The sequence below is a fragment of the Gymnoscopelus braueri genome (assembly GCF_963280865.1).
Source record: "Gymnoscopelus braueri genome assembly, chromosome: 1".
NCBI lineage: Eukaryota > Metazoa > Chordata > Actinopteri > Myctophiformes > Myctophidae > Gymnoscopelus > Gymnoscopelus braueri.
Genome location: NC_137603.1, coordinates 45,806,214 through 45,826,612, shown reverse-complemented (window position 1 = coordinate 45,826,612; position 20,399 = coordinate 45,806,214). Strand labels below are relative to the sequence as shown.

Sequence of the window (20,399 nt, the reverse complement as noted above, 5' to 3'; positions counted from 1 at the left end):
TGTACACACCACGGGGCAATGATCGCTGAAGCCCAGTGGTAAAATGCCACTCTGGGCCAATTTATGTGGTCTTTTTGTTAAAATGATATCAACCAAAGTTGATCTATCAGGGTCTTTTAAATTCGGTCATGCTGATCCTGTAATTAATTATGTCAAATTAAGGCACAGGTAACACATACCTCCTTAAAATTACTGGGGGACTGCGATAGACAATCTGTATTCAGACCTCCAGTGACCACTAGTTTGGAATGGGCAAAGCCCGAAAGAATATGTGACAGATTTTCTATAGCGCTCGGGGGAGCATGTGGGGGGCAATATACGCCAGCTATTTGTTTGAGTTTGGCCCAAATCTAGATGAGGCATTCAAATTTATCTGGAACAGACACTTTTTATGATCTAAAAACACTGTAACCATCTTTATTTGATTGTCTTTGACATGAGTTTGAGACATCATTCAGTGGCAACAAACAGATCAGGCTTAGAGCGAAGAATCAGGGTTTTTATATATAGGATATTTGCTACAAAGAAGTCCTAACCCACATTTCCGTGAGTAGAATGCTTCAGGTGTTAATATTTCAGGTGTAGTCGTATTAGATATTTTAGTTTCAACAGGCGGCTGCTAGTGAATACTGATAAAATGTCCCACTTTAACACCGTTTGGCCTATCATTCTATCTTGGCAGACGAGTGGTTATACACATCACAGGAATGTTTGAAATATGAGAGTCAACATGCGGTCCGAGCTTATTTGAATCACTACCTGCGTTTATATATAGTGGAACCTAAGAGGTATAGGGACTGGGACCCGGAGACCATCCTTCTTTGACAGACCGGTCACAGTCCAGAGGTTTTCAGTGGGATTCAGGTCTGATAGGACCGGCCATGACAGGGTCTTGATCTGGGTGGCAGTTGCTCGGGAGGTGGAATGGCCATCTGGGAATCGGGAGGTCCCCGGTCCGATCCTCAGCTCCTCCTGGCTAAGTGACAAAGTGTCCTTAACTAGGCTCTGAACCCCAACTGCTCCCCGAGCTCTGTTAAAAATAGTTGTCCACTGCTACTAATAGGATGGGTAAATGCAGAGGACAAACTACAGGTACTGTATGTGCAAAATGTACTCGGCAAATACTCCGACAACAGTTAAAGAGGATAGAATTAATATGATTAATTCTGTTAAAAAAATGGGTAAATGCAGAGGACAAACTACAGGTACTGTATGTGCAAAATGTACTCGGCAAATACTCCGACAACAGTTAAAGAGGATAGAATTAATATGATTAATTCTGTAAAAAAAAACAATCCTCAGAGATCAGAATCGGCCTGATTCCAGCCATGCTGAAGCACCCGTTAGTCTTCACCAAACCTCCACCAACTTTCACAGTGGGTGCAAGACACTGTGGCCTGTAAACCTCTCAAGGTCTAACTATTCGATGACCAGGTCCAGGTGTTGGGCAAAGCCGAAAATTGGACTCAACAGATTAGATTACCCTATTCCAGTCCTATGGTCCAATTCCTATGGTCTTTGCAAACCGCAACCTGGCTCTTATTTGCTTTTCGTTCTCAATGATGAAGGGCTTAAAGGTCTGTCTGTCTATCTATCCATCTATCGATCTAGCCATCTATCTATCCATCTATCCATCTAGCCATCTAGCCATCTATCCATCTATCTATCCATCTATCCATCTATCTATCTTTGCATGACTTCAGCCCTGGCATTCTTTTTTTTACTGTAGGTCACTTGATGTCATCCTACAGTGAGTAACATTCAAATGAGTTGGTTGTCATCCCAGTCAATGGAAAGTTGTTTTTGTCCTCTGTCCATCTGTAGCTTTGATGTCCACAATGTCTGCAGTTTGACCTTGTTCAACTTTTTTGGCATGGCCAATAGTTATTTCTCATTCCAATTACTTTTGAGGATACTAGCTCTGTTTTCGCCAGCTGGTGCAAGATAGTGATGACATTTCCAGAACAACATGTTTATAGCCTGCCTGTCTATATCCGATAAATGTGTATGAATAAATATTAAATATCAATATTATGATCTCCTTATGGAGCCTTAATCCCATCAGGATAAAAATCGTTTCATAACTGTCTGTTTGTGGGAACACTGGTGTTGCTATACTGAATATAGCAGACCAAGTCAAGAGGTCTGGTTACGTTTCCAATATTCATCAAATACACTTAATGCATGTGTCAAATATATCTTCAGATACTGGTCAATAACACTTTAAGTAGGCTCACTTGTCAGATATGGTTTAAATATAGTATAGAGCAATTTAAATACAGTGCTTAGTGATTAGTCGTGGGTTCATTTCTCTTTTCTTTTTTTTTATTAGATTATTTGATGGCTTTTATTGATAGGACAGCAGGCTGACAGGAAATGGGGAGAGAGACATGCAGCAAAAGACGTCGGGATCGGGACTCGAACTTGCGACACGCTGACAGACTACACTGAGCAAAGGTGCCTGGACCGCTACGCCAGCAGCCCAGGCCATGCCTTCACTTCTATCGTTATATCTCTGTGAAAAGTCATATAGTAGTTATTCACTTTATTATTATGTCTACCCATTATCGCTTGAAACCTTGAAAAACAGCAGTTCTCACTGAAATTAAACCCTTACCACGCCCACCCCGCCTTCCTCTCTTTCCCCCTTCCTTCTCTCCCTCTCTCATTTGTATCTCACATTCTCTCCTCTTTCTGTCTCTCTCTCTCTCTATGTAACACTCTCTGCTTATGCAACACTGCAGTTCTGCAAAGCTGCTGATATGACAATTCCAGGTATAAACATACACTCACCATACACACAAACACACGCACACGCGCACACGCACACGCACACGCACACGCACACACACACACACACACACACACACACACACACACACACACACAGTTCACACAGTGCGCTCAGGGATCAACCAGGGATCCGTCTGTAACTATTATGTGATTGCTGGTGCCCTAGATTTTATTTCTCTGTTTATTCATTTATTTCTCTCTCTATTTTATAGAAACTGTGTTTTTCACCCATTCTTTCAATGGACAGGTGCATAGGAGCAAAACACTTAATGTAGAAACACTGTCTTCACTTACATGCAAATGTATTACGCAACGTCTGCACGACCTTCATCAGGCAACAGATGCTTCATGGAGGTCGTGTGAACGAAAGGTTGCATTAATACATTTGCATGAAGACAGTGTGTGCAGGATTACAATATTCTTACCCTATTGAGTTTCACTAACTGTTGTCTAGATAACAGGTTATTGTAGACTATCCTTTGAATGCAACAGATCATTATTTTCACACATTTCTGTCTCGAGTCGTGTCTCTACTTGTTCTGTCTGGCACCGACTCCTTCTTCAGTCATTTGGCTTTCCATGTCCTCTTTTACTTTGTCAGCATCCCTGCACGCGCGTGTGCATGTGTCATTGGATGCCATGTGAGGGAGAGAGACAAAGCAAACCACGTGGAGAGAGAGAGAGAGGGGGGGAGAGGGAGAGAGAGAGAGAGGGAGAGAGAGAGAGAGAGAGAGAGAGAGAGAGAGAGAGAGAGAGAGGTAACCATGAAGGACCATGTGACCCGGCCAGCTGTTGCTGTTTGCTGGTGGGAGAAAAAGGGGGGAGGGGGGCTAGAGGAAGCAAGGGATGACAGGAGGTGAGAGGGAGGGGTGGAGAGAGGAGGAGGTATACGGAAGGGAGGGGTTGGAGCTCTTTGGCACACAGTGTGACCGGTGACAATCCCTAGTACTGCAGAAAGAGAAATACAAACACTGAGAGAGGACAGACAGAGAGAGACAGAGAGAGAGAAAGAGAGACAGAGAGAGAGAGAGAGAGATCTCACACACACCTCCTCCTCTCTGTCCTGATTCAGCGGAGCATTAATTTCTCGACTCGTGTTGCCAGCCCGCCGCCAGCAGAAGATAACAATTGTGAGCCAGAGGACCGTCTGTGTCCCTGCCTGCGTTCTCCGTCTCTCTGCGTAGGCTTCCACCACAGGTGCAGGTTTGCGAAGAGTGAAGAGAGCAACAATGGATGAAATTCAATAGGCGGGGACGAGGAACAAGGAATGAATCATGTAAGGACTGTTTGTGTTTTTTGGATGAGACAATGAAGAAAACTGGGAGAGGAATAGCAAATCATATTGATATCTCTCTGTCTCTCTCTCTCTCTCTCTCTCTCTCTCTCTCTCTCTCTCTCTCTCTCTCTCTCTCTGCATTTCTATGTTCTCTACCAGGACCCTTGCAGATTGATGAATATGATTATGGGATAGGCAGACGAGACGGGCCTCCTTGTTACCATGGATACCAGCATGCGTAAATTCACTGTGCGAAGATGGTTCTCTATCTATCTGAAGAACAAGGCAGCACGAAACAAAAACAACACCAGCATCTGTCAACTAGAGGTTAGTTGAGGCTCTCTATCTGTCCAGCTATAGCCTGTACCTGTATGAGTGAGTGACAAAACTCCCTCTTCATCTTAAAAAGAAGGCAGCAGTCAGAAACGAGAATGAAAGTTATGTCAACTAGACTAGAGGTTTGTGTGTGTGTGTGTGTGTGTGTGTGTGTGTGTGTGTGTGTGTGTGTGTGTGTGTGTGTGTGTGTGTGTGTGTGTGTGTGTGTGTGTGTGTGTGTGTGTGTGTGTGTGTGTGTGTGTGTGTGTGTGTGTGTGTGTGTGTGTGAGTGTGTGAGTGTGTGTGTGTGTTTGACAGAGAGATATAAAGTGGTAGAAGTGTTGTGTTTCAAAGTATACAAGTTGGGTGCCTAAGACACATTATTCTGTATACCTGTGTGCACACATCGGTATGTAAGGGCGTATGCGTGTGTGCATGCATGCGTGTTTGTTTTGCCTGTATTATATAGTACAAGAATGTTTACTATTTCCCTGCTGTCTGTATAGCAGGGATCTATTACAAAGGTATAAAAATAGATTCTAAAGAGTCAGACAGTCCTATCGATTGACAATTCAATACAGATACTGACTGGCTGGTGGGAGGAATGGGGCGGGAGCAGGGTTCTATTAATATCACAGACAGAGGAGCAGGAGAAAGATCATTTACCTGTGTATTTGGGATATAAATAGACACAGCCCCGCTGCCTTGTTATGGCCCAGTGCTGGTCAATCCACTTGCCAGTTCTAACCTCTCATATGTCTCTCTGTCTGTCAATATGTCTTTGGGTTCCACTTACACCCATCTTTATCTGTATGGCTGCCTGTTTTGTTTCTGAATGTCTTGTTTTACATTTAATCTGTTTCAGTGACATATAGTGAGCCTGTATATTTTGATGTTTTGACTACATACTGCAGAATAGAATACTCTTATTGTCACGACATTAGATGCTAGCTTTGTTTGGAGGTATTTTGGACATTACTGGACGAATAAGGAAATAACTTTGTACATTTCAGATTTCAGATGTATCGAAGGGATAGCCTCTTGAGATGCATTTTTGAGGGGGTCCCATAAAAACATGAACAACAGACACATAGATACATACTGTATACAAGTATACCGATACATTCATTCACAGATAGCCTACTCACCCTCTCCCACACCCACCCCACCATCCACCACACCGTCAGCTGTTAAACAACAGAAGAGAAAGAATGGCACAGTTCAAAAACATCAGTGTGCATATCGTAGATGTGACATATCACAAGGCACAACTGCCGGTCAAAGTGACTACTGGCCTCCCGCTCTCACTGATTTAGTGCTTTTATCCGCTCCGTAACGGCAATGCTGCTAAGCCACCTGACTAAAAAGGTTCATGCCCTCCACGATGCTTCCATCAGCTTGGCCCCGGCGCTCCAACAAAAACAAGTGACCAAGTTTGAGGGTGGGTAGGGCGATCTCTGTCGCTGCACTATAGCGACTCATACAGGTTGGTCAGAGTGCCTGTTCAGTAGGGAGCAGAACTACAGTAGGAGGGATAACATGTTCCTGTGCACGCATTACACCCTCCTGGTGAAACTCATCACTGTCAGGTGAAAAGAAGCGGCTGGCGATGTCACAGATTGTGTGTGTGGGTGTTTGTGTTCACAAGTGCACCATTTTTTCTTCACATGTGCACATAATGTACAGCTAGTGCCTCATGAGCAAGGCAGTTGTTTGTCTGAGCCAGGTATTGTCTGAGGTTGTGACAGTGATACTGTATAGTTAATTATAGAATAGAATTATTTAACCAGTAAACTCGTCAGTATTTTCCTCCATTGGTATCTCAGAAACTGTACAAATTGTACAAAGTGATGCATTTATACAGCGCCTTTATCCAAAGTGCTTTACAATGTGCACTATATTCACCCACACACATTCACACACCGGTGGTGGAGGAAAATATGCAACATCAGAAGCACAAGGACACTTCGACAATAACCCTGGAGGAGCCGGGGATAAGCGGCCGCTCGATGTTCAGAGCCACTGCTGCCCCAAAACTACCCAATTTGGTACCATTTGTACAGTACTTAAATTAACACTGGGTATTTTATTTTGGCAGTTATAACGCAATAAATTGTCAGTGTCCCCTCCTTCTCATCTGTGTATCTCACTCTCCCTTGATGACACTAAAGACTGCCATTGCAACTGTATGACAAGTGTCGACTATCTCTCAGTGCCTGTTCTATTCTCTCTCTCTCTCTCTCTCTCTCTCTCTCTCTCTCTCTCTCTCTCTCTCTCTCTCTCTCTCTCTCTCTCTCTCAGGATGACAGTATAGTGAAAGAGATTGACATCAGCCACCATGTTAAGGAGGGCTGTGACAAGGCGGACCCCTCTCAGTTCCAGCTACTTAAGGTGCTGGGTCAGGGCTCCTATGGAAAGGTAAGTTAGCACATATTGAGTCCCTATTTTGCACGTCATTAAGGCTAAAACCTCAACAAATTTCACAAAATATCAAAAATACCAATATTTTCAAAAAATGGCAAAAATAGCAGATCTGTAAACTCACAACTCGTCACATCATGATGCGTTGTGAGCTTGTACAGTACTTTGGCTATTTTCGCATTTCGTCGTACAATGAAGTATAGGGCTTAAGTGGTTAAACCACATTCATCATCCCTATTCAAATATGCTGTATTAAAAAGATTATCAGATTATATTGTACAATATGATTGACTGGGAACAATAAATAGAATCATAGAGAGGATAATAAGTGGTGATGGACAGTAGGGCTGGACAGTAGGGCTGTCCAATATATCAATATCATAAAGATATTGTCATGATATGAGACTATCTGGGATTTTAATATCGTAATAATGTGATATAGTATGATGAAGTGTATTTTCCTGGTTTTAATCACTTAAGCCTTATTTTATACTTTCAATAATTGTCAAAAAATATGTCAAAAATAGCAGATCTACAGTACAACCTCATATTCGCTACTTTAGAAAGTTTTTGAAAAAAATTAAAAGATTGACAATCCACTGTCGTCACAATATAGTTAAAAATATTGTGATAATTGTTTTTGTCCATATCGCCCAGCCCTATATGGTGATGTATGATGGTTATGATCTTATTTGCAGGTTTTTCTGGTCAGGAAGATCAGAGGACTGGACAGAGGACAGCTTTATGCCATGAAGGTGCTGAAGAAAGCCACACTGAAAGGTAATTAACTTACACAGTAAAATCATCCTTTTAACTCTGGGGGCCCTATTTTGACAGCAGAACTTAGCGCCATGGCGCATGGTCTTAACTTAACTTGCGCTGTGGAGGTGTGTCCAGCGCAATGGTACCGTATTATTCAAGGGTGTGTTTTGGGCGTTGATGAATGAAAACCAATCCGAGTGTCGTGTGCAATGACCTTTGGGGTAATGGCACTTATGGAAATAAATGCATCTCTTTTTCTCTCCTCACGCTCATCTTTCTCAGAAACTCAGATTCATAACAGCGCAAACCTTTTGCGCTAATAGGATTAATGACATTTTGATTGATTGCGATCAATGTGTGCGTATTGTGATCTTGCGGCGTCTAATCCAAACAATGTGCTCCGCTCACAAAATAACATTTTTCATGTGTATGTAATTCATAGATTTATTTTGTATTTATTATATTATTTTTTATGAAACTAGTAATTGCATTTGCAATTAATTTAGATTTTTTTTTTTTATTCAAGAGAATGTCTAAATGTCTAAATCCTGTGGCTACGCCCGACTAGACAGGGTTATACTAAATTCAAAATTTGTATCCAGTATCTTTGAGCAAGCCTTAATCCTCTTAACCTACATGTCTGGAATATTTTGAGTTTATCCCCTGATGCTGTGGGCAAGTGGCACAGACACAGATGTTGGTGTTATTTAAGCATAGTCGACCGGGGTCCCCCTGGGCTCTACTGTAGGTCCACTTCTTTTTTTCCCTCGACACCAAATCACAGAAAATAGCCGATGTAAGCTCATAATGTGAAAGTTTAGTGTTCGCCCCAGAATAGGGAAGCTAGGGTTCAAAGGGTTGAAAGTGACAACTTTTGGAAGAGATGGACAATATTACTCAATGGGCTCAATACATGTTCTCTTCAGTTAATCAAGGAAGTTGTTTTCATACAAAACTCAAATATTGGTATGAGAACCTTGCCATAGCTTACTGATTAAGATGTCATTTAAGTTCCATGTATTTTGAGTGCGGACCTCCCAGCTGCAGATTGAGGGTTTCCGTTTATTATTGTTGCTGCCCATCTTTGTGTCTTCCCCTCTCTCCCTATTTCTCTTGAGATAGGGAGATGTCATCAATGACGGGGGATTACACCAAAGTAAGCATGGGACGCTAGCTGGGTTCCTAGTCTCTCTCTCTCTCTCTCTCTCTCTCTCTCTCTCTCTCTCTCTCTCTCTCTCTCTCTCTCTCTCTCTCTCTCTCTCTCTCTCTCACACACACACACACAACATGGTCGAGGCAGATGTCCACCCAACAAAACCTGGTTCTAATCTGCTCTAGGTTTTTCCTTGCCACTGTTGCCAAATGCTTGATCAGGGGGCAAACATTGGCTATCTGCTCTATATCTGAACTTGTTGTGATTTGGCACTATAATAAAAAAAATAGTGAGTTCAGAATGAATGCACTATTATTATCAAATAACTCTCAGTTCTTTTACACAGTGAGTGAATTAAATGTCCCCTCTCTATCTACTCCCCAGTTCGAGACCGCGCGCGGTCAAAAATGGAAAGAGACATTCTGGCAGAAGTGAACCACCCATTTATAGTCAAACTGCACTACGGTAAGTCTATTTTTACAGTCTGCATACCGTGTACTTCTGCGCATAAAATTTCTGACTATTTCTTTCAAAAAGTTAACACAAAATGCATTTATTGTCTCCGCCAGGCCGAAAGGCATGGCGAGAGAGTATGTTTTTCCCCCTGTCCGTCCGTCCGTGTGTGTGTGTGTCCGTCCGTCCTTCCGTGTGTCCGTGTGTCCGTCATTCTGTCATTTTGTGTACAGCTAATCTCCGGCACCGTTGGCTTGATCGCAGCGAAACTGTGCACACACACTCCCTGGATGCCAGAGCAGAACCTCTGCCCCAAATTTTTCAAATTAGCCTTTTATAGCGCCACCAGGAGGCCGCTTTTTGCAAAACACATTTCTTTACAGAACTCCTACAGATTTTATCCAAACATCACGCAAATAAGTACACTGTATCTCTATAGTCATGTGATCAACACGGATCTGTCCAATTTTCCATATTTCATCCTGATTGGCTAAGGTTGGCTTCCAAAGTTTGCAGGATTGCTCCGTTTTCAACAAAATGCCTCAAATCATGAACGCAGCTTGCGATTTCCGTGAGATTTCACACGCACATTCCCACTAGGCCGAGGAAGAAATGCCACTTGAAAATGTTCAAATCAGCCTCATGGTGGCGCTATAAATGGACGATTTGTGTTTTTAACTATAACTGCACCGATCTGCATGAAACTTTGCATGCACACTCCCTAGAGGCCAAGGAAAAACAACTGACCTGCATTTTTCACATTTGCCTTTCATAGCGCCACCAGGAGGCCGACTTATGTAAAAAAAAAAATTTGATATCAAGCCTTCAGAATGTATCCAAATTTCACGCACATCGGTACACTTGATCTCTATAGTCATGGCTAACATTGACATCTAAAGTTTGCAGGAGTGGCCCGTTTTGAACAAAATGCCACAAATCATTAATGCAGCGTCCGATTGTGGTGACACTTTGCACGCACATTCGCACTACATTGAAGAACAAATGCCACCCTTTTAACATTGCCCTATTATAGCGCCACCAGGAGGCCAATTTTGTAACACTTTTCTTTTTGATATTACTCCTACAAATTCAAACATCATGCAAATCGGTACACATATAGTCAAGTGATCAAGATGGTTCCGTCCAATTTTTCATATTCCATCCTGATTGGCTAATTCCGAACATTGCTGCCCCACAATAACCTACCTGACCTGGCGGAGACCTGTGCTCCGAGGAGCACTTTTTCTAGTTTTGAAATCTAGCTGTTCTCACGTTTTCAAGCCACCAAACCTTATCAACAAAATAAGTGTCCAGAGGAACTATTTAATACCACCAGACTTTAATGCAGATGAGAAGCTTAAGGAGCTGTAGAAGAGTTACAGTATAAACAGCTTAGCGCAAAAAAAGCTGAGTAGTTGATGGTGAATGTCCGGTGTGATTATGGCTCACATAACCCTTCATTCAGCACTAAAGCCTTGAATCAGCAGTGCGACTATAAGCTTGAAGGCTGGCGTATACTGCTGGTTTTCACTTACTAATAAGGTTGCTTAAATGTCTTCCTGTCATGTTTTTTGACATTGTGTGTGTGTGCGTGCATGCGTGCGTGTGTGTGCGTGCGTGTGTGTGCTTGTAGCCTTTCAGACAGAGGGGAAGCTCTATCTAATTCTAGACTTCCTCAAAGGAGGGGACCTGTTCACCCGTCTGTCAAAAGAGGTAGGATTTTGTTACCTTGTCACAACCAGCAGGCTCATGACTTTGGGTCCCTGGGGAGGGCTGAGCATCTTAAGTTACAATTGTCCTTAAACATGCACATTTCGGCCTGGACCAAAGTAGCCTGACAGCGCGCCGCGGGTTCGAGTCCCAATCCCGACGGCCTTTGCTGCATGTCACTCTCCATCTCTCTCCCCATTTTCCTGTCAGACTACTATCCTATCAATAAAGGCACAAAAGACCAAAAAGAAATCTTTAAACATGCACATATCCACATTTCACGTGTTTAAGTGAAATCTTAATCTGAAACACTGAAGTGGTTTTGTGCAACCAATTGTTCCTTAACCACATGAAACCTAGTGTCCCGACTCCGGGGGCGAACAATCGGGGACGATTCTCGATTCATGACTATAGGGTTTAAATCATTACCATGCTTTTCAACTTGCTCATGTATTTGTGTTTGTTTTGTTTGAGTATTTGTCATCACCCTCCCTGGCAACTGGGATATTCATGACAAAGGAGCTAACGTCTTAAAATAGCACACCACCGACCCCAACAAATTAGTTGTGCCATCTGTATGTCCTTACCTAGTCCCTCAAGATTTAAATGCGCGTGTGCGTGCGTGCGTGCGTGCGTGCGTGCGTGCGTGCGTGCGTGCGTGCGTGCGTGCGTGCCAAATGTGTCCTCTAGAAGATATATTCCTTTTCCAAGTAAACATTATGTGTATGTGTACCATTTATTGCAACAAATAGAATACAGTTAAGCTTGGCGTTAAAGGCTCCGCTCTTGGAGATATTCCCTGAATTTTGTCCAAGCAGCATGCTAAGCATCAGGGAATGTTAAGCAAACCCCCCATAGGGATACAATATCAAACAATAAGCAATACATTGACATATTAGTTTAAATTAGCAGATGTAAATCACAAGTATTTGAGCCTATGCCAGACTATAATCAAAAGGTGGAGGCTGGGGTGGAGGAGGCAGCTAAGTAGCAGTGCTAAGTAGCAGGCAGCAAGACAAGTAGAGACCCAGTGAATGCAAAGCCGTATTTAAAGGAACCTCTTTGTTAAGGCGTGAGCTGTGATTGGAGTACGAATGTGTGACGTAATGACCAGCAGAGCTGTGAATGGGGAATAGGAGGCTAGGCTGATGATCAGCTGACTGACAGCCGATGCTGTGCAAGACTTCCGTATCCTGCTTGAACTAACGCTATATGCTTCATTTTCTGTTTGCTTTTATCTTCACATAGGTTCAAATACAATACATCGTTTACCATTAACTGCAGCATGATAACTGTGTGTGCAATCATATTCATGCCATAGTTCTGTTTTATTACAAATCATGAACTGTGGCTCTAAAAAGGCTCTGAAAATACCTGACAGCAGGCCTGGAATTTCTTCATTTTGTGGGCAAGGCCACATGGCCTTTGGTGTTATAAATGTTTTGAGGGCACAAAGTCTAAATGCCAGGGCAGGAAGGCCACAAAATAAAGTCCATGGAAATAATACATTTTATTGAATTCTGCACTTTTTGTGAAGTGAAATAAAGTTTTGGTATTTACAAATTTCCAATATTTGTAGAAACCCCTGAGTCAAAAGTCCACAGCCCTGGACTAATCAGAGTTACTGGATTCATCTGAAGATAGAACGGGGGAGTTACACAATTCAGACTCTCAACATAAGACACTAGTATTTAAAAACTGTTTTAAAGACTCTGGAAAGAGGCACAGGAGAAAATGGTACAATCAGCTGGGGCAGTGCGTGTGGGGCATCAAGGCCATTGTGGCCTCATGGGCATTATGTTTTTTTGAGGGGCAGAAGGCCAAACTGAGGGGCAGGTATTATTTAATTAATTCATCCTCTGGTGCCAGCATTTTTTACCTTACAGTATATTGGCGATCTTTGGAGAGCCGCGGAAGCCATGGTGTGCACGCGGATGTAAACAAAGAGTGTCTGGGGGGTGGGGGAGGGTCTCGTCTATCCACCCGAACAAAAACATTTTACCACGATCGGCCATTTGTTGCTATTGCCCGTTGAATATGGCTCGTTTTCACCCGGACGGAATTGACGTTCTTTGGGAAGACGTCACATCCGTCCATTCCTTCTATCAGAGTCTAGGGGTCATTTCTAAGTTGCGTTAGAGCGCCCTCTTGTGTAATAAAACAATTAAATAAAATCACACCCAGTGTGAAGTGGGCGGTGTGGTCATCACAGTGGTCATCATAGTGATGGAAGCTCACTTCCAAAAAAAAAATATTTTTGGAAGTGCATAATCCTATTTATAGGTTATTAATGTCATCATGTGTCTCGCAGTGCTGAATAGAGTCAGCCAATAGAGTCAGCCAATCACAGTACAGGAAAGTGGGCCAAGTGGGCCAATCACAGTGCAGGAAACTAATACTAATGAGGTGTCCCAACCCCACTTATAGGGGCGGCTACACCGCCCAAAAATAACCTTCTTGAAACTGCTACTTAAGAAAAATCTACGTAGACTCTTATAAGAAGTAGCCTACTTATCATTAAGAACTTCTTAAATCGCTTTGGGCAGGCCGGCCATTGCCTTCATGGCCTCCGTGAAATTCCTGCCCTGCCTGACAGAGTTGGGTGTTCATTTTGTTTTGAATTATAATACTCTGTTTATTTGAATATTTTTATTTTCTATGGTTAAACCTTTCTTTGTTGTGATTTTTTGTCCTTTTCTTGTTTTGCTCCAGGTAATGTTTACCGAAGAGGAGGTAAAGTTTTACCTTGCAGAGTTAGGCCTGGCCTTGGACCACCTACACAGCCTGGGGATCATCTACCGGGACCTCAAGCCTGAAAAGTACACACAGACACAGACACACACACACACACACACACACACACACACACACACACACACACAGACACAGACACAGACACACACACACACACACACACACACACACACACACACACACACACACACAGACACAGACACACACACACACACACACACACACACACACACACACACACACACACACACACACACACACACACACACACATACACATACACACGCACACGCACACACACACACACACACACACACACACACACACACACACACACACACACACACACACACACACGTGTGTGTGTGTGTGTGTGTGTGTGTGTGTGGGGGGGGGGGGGGGGGCATGTCAAAAGCTATTTTTCATTAAAAAAAAAAATTTGACTTACTAGACTGATCACCCTAAATCTTTAAATCCATTAAAAGGACCCTGAGAGAAAGAAAAATATCCCCATCAGGTCAATTTTGACTGGTATTATTATCCTTCTGGGGATGTTTGGTCCTCACTACGATAGTGATAACTGTACATAAACCACATACAGTGCACACAGAGATAAGATCCACAACAGAACCACAGAATAAATAACCACTATATTTACTGATTTTTATTGTGCGTAGATGATGTTGATAGAAATTATTTTGTACTTGACATTGTTTATTGTAGTTTAATCTATATTGTTGTGGTGGATCATGTTATTGTATTTTTTACCTCAGAATGTTCTATTACTGTATCATTATGCTGAAGAAAATAGTAATCCTATTATCTTTTTCTTAACACAGTATTCTTTTGGATGAAGAGGGACACATTAAGATAACTGGTTAGTACCCAAACATCATCTAATAGTTATGACATTGTGGGCAGTTTTTCACCGGACGATTTATTTATTATTTATTTATACTTGTCGCTCATCAAAAATAGCCGATCTACTAAGTTGTTGTGAGCTTGTAGATTTTTAGCGAGTGATACTCAAACATCACTTTCAAACAGTCGTTTGCTTCATGAAAGGCCTGGGATTTGGGTTAATAGAATAGTAATAACAGCCAGAGTCAGCCGGACCCTGGATACAGCCGGCAGCCAGCCAACTTTCCTCTTATTTGTGGGCAAATTTCTGTTGCCAACTATGCATAACAAAGGACTTTCCTGCTCAACGCTCAGTCAGTGCAATTACCTGGATAGCTGAATTTATGTTTGTCCTAAAACACAGAGTGATGAATAGCTGAGTGTTGGTTAAATCAATTTGCCTTCTAAAGTATAAAATGCCTGCAAATCACTGGCAGTGGGATAATGTACATGCATACATCACCCAGTCGACGTGTTGAAGTGTCCTATCCCTGAGCAAGACACTTAACCCCTTACTGGGCGCTGTATTAATGGCATCCACTGCTCCTATAATAATTAGGATGGATGAAGTCAGATGACAAATTTCATACATGTTCAAAGGTACATGGCAAATACCCCAATAACAACTAAAGGGGACACAATGTTATTATTATTATTTCCTGTTGAGTTTGTCAGGAATAAATTCCCAGGTTTATCTCCTGCACAAGGAGATAAAGCCTGGAAAAGAACTACAAGAAAGTACAGGGCTACATGCTGTCCAGCCTACCGGAACTTCCTGTAGCCCTGAACTTCCTGTACTTCCGGTTAGACACTTTCAGCAGTAGTTCTTGTCCAGCCTAGTCAGGAAAGCAGCTATTGGCTGTTTGCAACACACAGCTATTGGCTGTTTGCAACACATTGCATGAGGGACACTGGGCATCATGTGGGTTTCTGGGGAGTTAGTCAGTAACGGACATTGACTATTATAAGCCCCCCTCAGGGTCCGGCAGAAATAAGAAAGTACGAACTGTACTACAGCACGTTTTACAGATTCCTCAGTGCTGTACCTTCTCTTTAGGTCATTATTTTCTATCTGCTCAAATACAGTATAGAACCTAGTTCATCTCTATGACTATAGTTACTGTATCAATACATTATGCTTTCTTCCTTCTTCCCTCTCCATAATTCTTATTTTTCCTGTTTTCTATTTCTTTCTAACGTCTCACTTTCCTTAATTAATAATACATATACCTTTTGATTTTCTTCCTTTTATTCTGTCTCCAATGCTGTCTCTTTTAGACTTTGGGCTGAGTAAAGAAGCAATAGAACATGATAAAAGAGCCTATTCGTTCTGTGGAACTATAGAGTATATGGCTCCAGAGGTCGTAAACAGGAGAGGGCACACACAGAGTGCTGACTGGTGGTCATTTGGGGTATTGATGGTAAGACTCTAACCCAGTCTTACAGTTACATTCCACTTTAACAAACAGGACTAGCTAAACATAGTTTTATGTGTATGACTGTTTGTTGTACAGTTTGATCCATTGTTATAAAATAGAAATAAGCAATCCGTTTTTGCTATACATAATATTGTTCTTGATAGATTAATAGATAGATTAATCATTTTTAGTTGCAGTTGATGCCACTTTTAATATGCTAGAACCCCACTGGAAAATGATATCCACTTAACCAACTAAACCATGAGACATTCAGCCACTATACAGTCAAATATCTCTCTGTACAGTATGACTCCTGACAGAAATGCCATTGTTTGTTTGTTTGCTCTCCAGTTTGAGATGTTGACAGGATCATTACCATTCCAGGGAAAAGACCGAAAGGAGACAATGGCATTTATTCTGAAGTAAGATCATTTCAACATGAATCCAACATAGCTGTCATTTTAAAGTCCATTCAATTTACTCCAATCCTAATAATAGATGAAGTCCATTAAATCTTAACCTAATCCCAATCCTAATGATAATACTGTAGGTTTTGATTTCATACACAATACAAAACAAAAGACTCAGAGATACACAGAGATAGTTTGCATGAAAAAATGAAAAATGAATTTAATGTTGACATTAAGCATGCACTGATCACCAAAACTAACATTAAAAAAGTAAGATGTTAACATCTTTGAGTATCCATGAGTGTATTACTGAGTACTGTATATTAGTGTGCTTTCTCCTCATACCTTGTGTGTCTCTAGGGCCAAACTAGGAATGCCACAGTTCCTCAGTCCTGAAGTGCAGAGTTTGTTGCGAGCGCTCTTTAAAAGAAACCCGGTTAATCGACTGGGTAGGTATAAGCATCACTACCTATGATAAATGATAAATGAGTTTATCATTAATATTATTAATGCAGTCTTGCTGTGCCTACTGATGCAGAATAAAGTGCATTTGCAATAGTCAAGTCTGGAAGAGATACAACTATGATGGACTTTTCTAAGTGTGCAGAGGAAAGGAATGACCCCATCTTGCTTAGCTGTCTCAGTTGGGCAAAGCAGTCAAAAATAACACCCACGTCGTTGTGTGCCTCTTCTTGTTTTTATTATGAGATAAGAGGCACTTAGGATAGAGGAGAGATTGTTAATGCTGTTAGTGCCGGGGCCAGAGGGAGTCATTATAATTCCAGACCATGAGATAATAATGATCTCATGGCCTTGCGGTTTGAGAAACAGAATGAAATAAATGACTACGTTATGTCAGGGTTATTGGTTGGATTGACAGGTGTAAATGATTATCAGCCCATAATGTCACCTTCATGCTGTCTGTCTGTTTGACAGACAGTCGTAGATACTGGCAATTTGTCACATTAAGTGAAAATGATTGACAAGTTATTCATTATATTAACAGGTCTTAATAAAAAGAGGTCATGACCGCTCTCTCTCTCTCTGTATATTGGATTGGCAGGTGCAGGACCAGATGGAGTGGAGGAGATTAAGAGACACCGTTTCTTTGCACCAATAGACTGGAACGTAAGCACATGCTTGTAGTGAACACTCTGCCAATATCATCAAATGACTGCCTGAATGCCCATTATTCCCATGACCCTTTTTCATTCACAAGTTGGGGACACATACTCCTGTCATAATATGACACATACAGTGGTGTAACAAAGAGTGACAGTGTTATTTAAAGCTTTTCTGTCCCATTCTGAACACAGTTCTTTCTGCTTTGCTGTCTGATCCTACAATAAACAGAATTCCCTGAAATGACTTAGTTCTTGAGCAGTTCCCTGGGCCATTGCCCCTAGTGACAGAAGGGAGGATGGCTGTAGTTATATATGTCCTTATGTAATGCCTGGGATTCGAACCCAGGTCCTCCCACGTGAAAAGCCAACATCTTATCCACTAGCCTAAAGGGGAATTCCCCTTTAGCCTGGGGAGATATTAGGTTTTTGCTCATCAGGCAGAGGCTCTGAGACACTACTACAGTACATTACCACACAGACAATCGGTGTTGCTGTTTATTTCCTGCTACAGCAATACAGAGAGCATTAGGACCAAGAATTGAATCATTAGGGCCTACTCTTACTGATGGACATGGAGAACAAATGGAGAATAAAAACAAATTGTTTTGCATTACTCTCTAATATTGCGTTTCTCTCTGATAATGCTAATAATAATGATTATTATGTTTTGTTTTTACCTGTAGAAGTTGTACAGGAAAGAGGTGAAGCCTCCATTTAAACCAACAGTTGGAAGACCTGAAGACACTTTCCATTTTGACCCTGAATTTACCTCCAGAACACCCACCGGTAATTATCTCTCTCTCTCTCTCTCACACACACACACACACACACACACACACACACACACACACACACACACACACACACACACACACACACACACACACACACGCACACGCACACGCACGCACGCGCAGAAGTCTATTGGGATTAAAGGGGTTTGAAACACAAAAATATGCTCCTCATTTTGCTGGGGAGCCCTTGGAACCCCCCCCCAAGGACGCCTCTCACTTTGAGAACCCGTGCTTTAAACTAGTGGGGTAGGCAGAGACGTGCACAATGGTGGTGGACTGTAGGTATACGTGCAGGCCAGGCAGGCTGCACAGCAGAATGTGAAGCCAGGATGAGGAAGCTGGAATGGTGTTGGTTCACCATGTTTGTGTCGCTGTCACTGTTTTGTGGTACTGTACACTGCATCAAGCACTGCTGCTGTTTGCTAGCAGTTATAACTTGCTCTTTTTGAGCAATGTTTCAAATACAGTCACACATCCTGCTACCATAATTGGCGGCCACACTCATGGAGTGTACACGAGTGTATGAAGCTTATGGCCGAGCAGACACATGGCCCAACTAACTCCACATTTTCCCCCAAAATTCCTCAATATTCTGCCTGTGTTTACAGCTGCTTCCCATACCGTTACTGTACTTGCAGGATGTACAATCAATAACAAACGAATTATGCCCCAATACTTATGCAAATCACTTCGCCAGCTGCAATTTACTTCCTGATGGTTCTTTTAACAGCCAATCATCATCATCTGCCACAAAACCTCAGCACCTTCGTTCCCCTGCAGAGCACACAGAAACAAGCGCTGCCCAGTACAGTACGTACAGTACAGTACAGGTAGAGGTACAGGACAGTACAGTACCGTACAGTACAGTACAGTACAGTACAGTACAGTACAGTACAGTACAGTACAGGTACAGTACAGTACAGTACAGTTACAGTACAGGTACAGTACAGTACGTACAGTACAAGTACAGGTACAGTACGTACAGTACAGTACAGTACAGTACAGTACGTACAGTACAGGTACAGTACAGGTACAGTACAGTACAGGTACAGTACGTACAGTACAGGTACAGTACAGGTACAGTACAGTGCAGTACGTGCAGGTACAGTACAGGTACAGTACAGGTACAGTACAGTACAGTACGTACAGTACAGGTACAGTACGTACAGTACAGGTACAGTACAGTACGTACAGTGCAGTACGTGCAGGTACAGTACAGGTACAGTAGAGGTACAGTACAGTACAGTACGTACAGTACAGGTACAGTACAGTACGTACAGTACAGTACAGTACAGTACAGTGCAGTACGTGCAGGTACAGTACAGTAGAGTGCAGGTACAGTACAGTACGTACAGTGCAGTACAGTGCAGGTACAGTGCAGGTACAGTACAGTACAGTACAGGTACAGTACAGGTACAGTACAGGTACGGTACAGTACAGTACAGTACGTACAGTACAGGTGCAGTACAGTACGTACAGTACAGTACAGTGCAGTACGTGCAGGTACAGTACAGTACAGGTACAGTACAGTACGTACAGTACAGTACAGTGCAGGTACAGTACAGTACAGGTACAGTACAGTACAGTGCAGGTACAGTACAGGTACAGTACAGGTACAGTACGTACAGTACAGTAAAGGTAAAGTGCAGTACGTGCAGGTACAGTACAGTACAGAACAGTACGTACAGTACGTACAGTACAGTACAGTACAGTACGTACAGGTACAGTACAGTACGTACAGTACAGTGCATGTACAGTACAGTACGTACAGTACAGGTACAGTACATACAGTACAGTGCAGGTACAGTACAGTACAGTACAGTACAGTACAGTACAGTACAGTACAGTACAGTACAGTACAGTACAGTACGTACAGTGCATGTACAGTACAGTACGTACAGTACAGGTACAGTACGTACAGTACAGTGCAGGTACAGTACAGTACGTACAGTACAGTGCAGGTACAGTACAGTACAGTACAGTACGTACAGGTACAGTACAGTACGTACAGTACAGTGCATGTACAGTACGTACAGTACAGGTACAGTACGTACAGTACAGTGCAGGTACAGTACATGCAGTACAGTACAGTACGTACAGTACAGGTACAGTACAG

The 20,399-nt window shown here is 42.4% G+C and overlaps 1 protein-coding gene across 1 annotated transcript in view; it reads left to right on the top strand.

Moving 5' to 3' along the window:
• Nucleotides 1–4,282: 4,282 nt before the first annotated feature.
• Nucleotides 4,283–20,399, top strand: part of rps6ka2 (ribosomal protein S6 kinase, polypeptide 2) — a gene marked incomplete at its 3' end in the record, with an annotated part of 82,616 nt that continues 66,499 nt past the window's right edge. Inside the window, exons 1-12 of the mRNA XM_080433371.1 lie at nucleotides 4,283–4,396; nucleotides 6,686–6,802; nucleotides 7,504–7,585; nucleotides 9,105–9,185; nucleotides 10,807–10,886; nucleotides 13,596–13,702; nucleotides 14,477–14,514; nucleotides 15,816–15,958; nucleotides 16,307–16,377; nucleotides 16,726–16,814; nucleotides 17,429–17,493; nucleotides 18,173–18,275. Of these exons, the coding sequence (XP_080289497.1) occupies nucleotides 4,292–4,396; nucleotides 6,686–6,802; nucleotides 7,504–7,585; nucleotides 9,105–9,185; nucleotides 10,807–10,886; nucleotides 13,596–13,702; nucleotides 14,477–14,514; nucleotides 15,816–15,958; nucleotides 16,307–16,377; nucleotides 16,726–16,814; nucleotides 17,429–17,493; nucleotides 18,173–18,275 (1,081 nt within the window). The 5' untranslated portion in view covers nucleotides 4,283–4,291. The remainder of the gene's footprint in view (nucleotides 4,397–6,685; nucleotides 6,803–7,503; nucleotides 7,586–9,104; nucleotides 9,186–10,806; nucleotides 10,887–13,595; nucleotides 13,703–14,476; nucleotides 14,515–15,815; nucleotides 15,959–16,306; nucleotides 16,378–16,725; nucleotides 16,815–17,428; nucleotides 17,494–18,172; nucleotides 18,276–20,399) is intronic.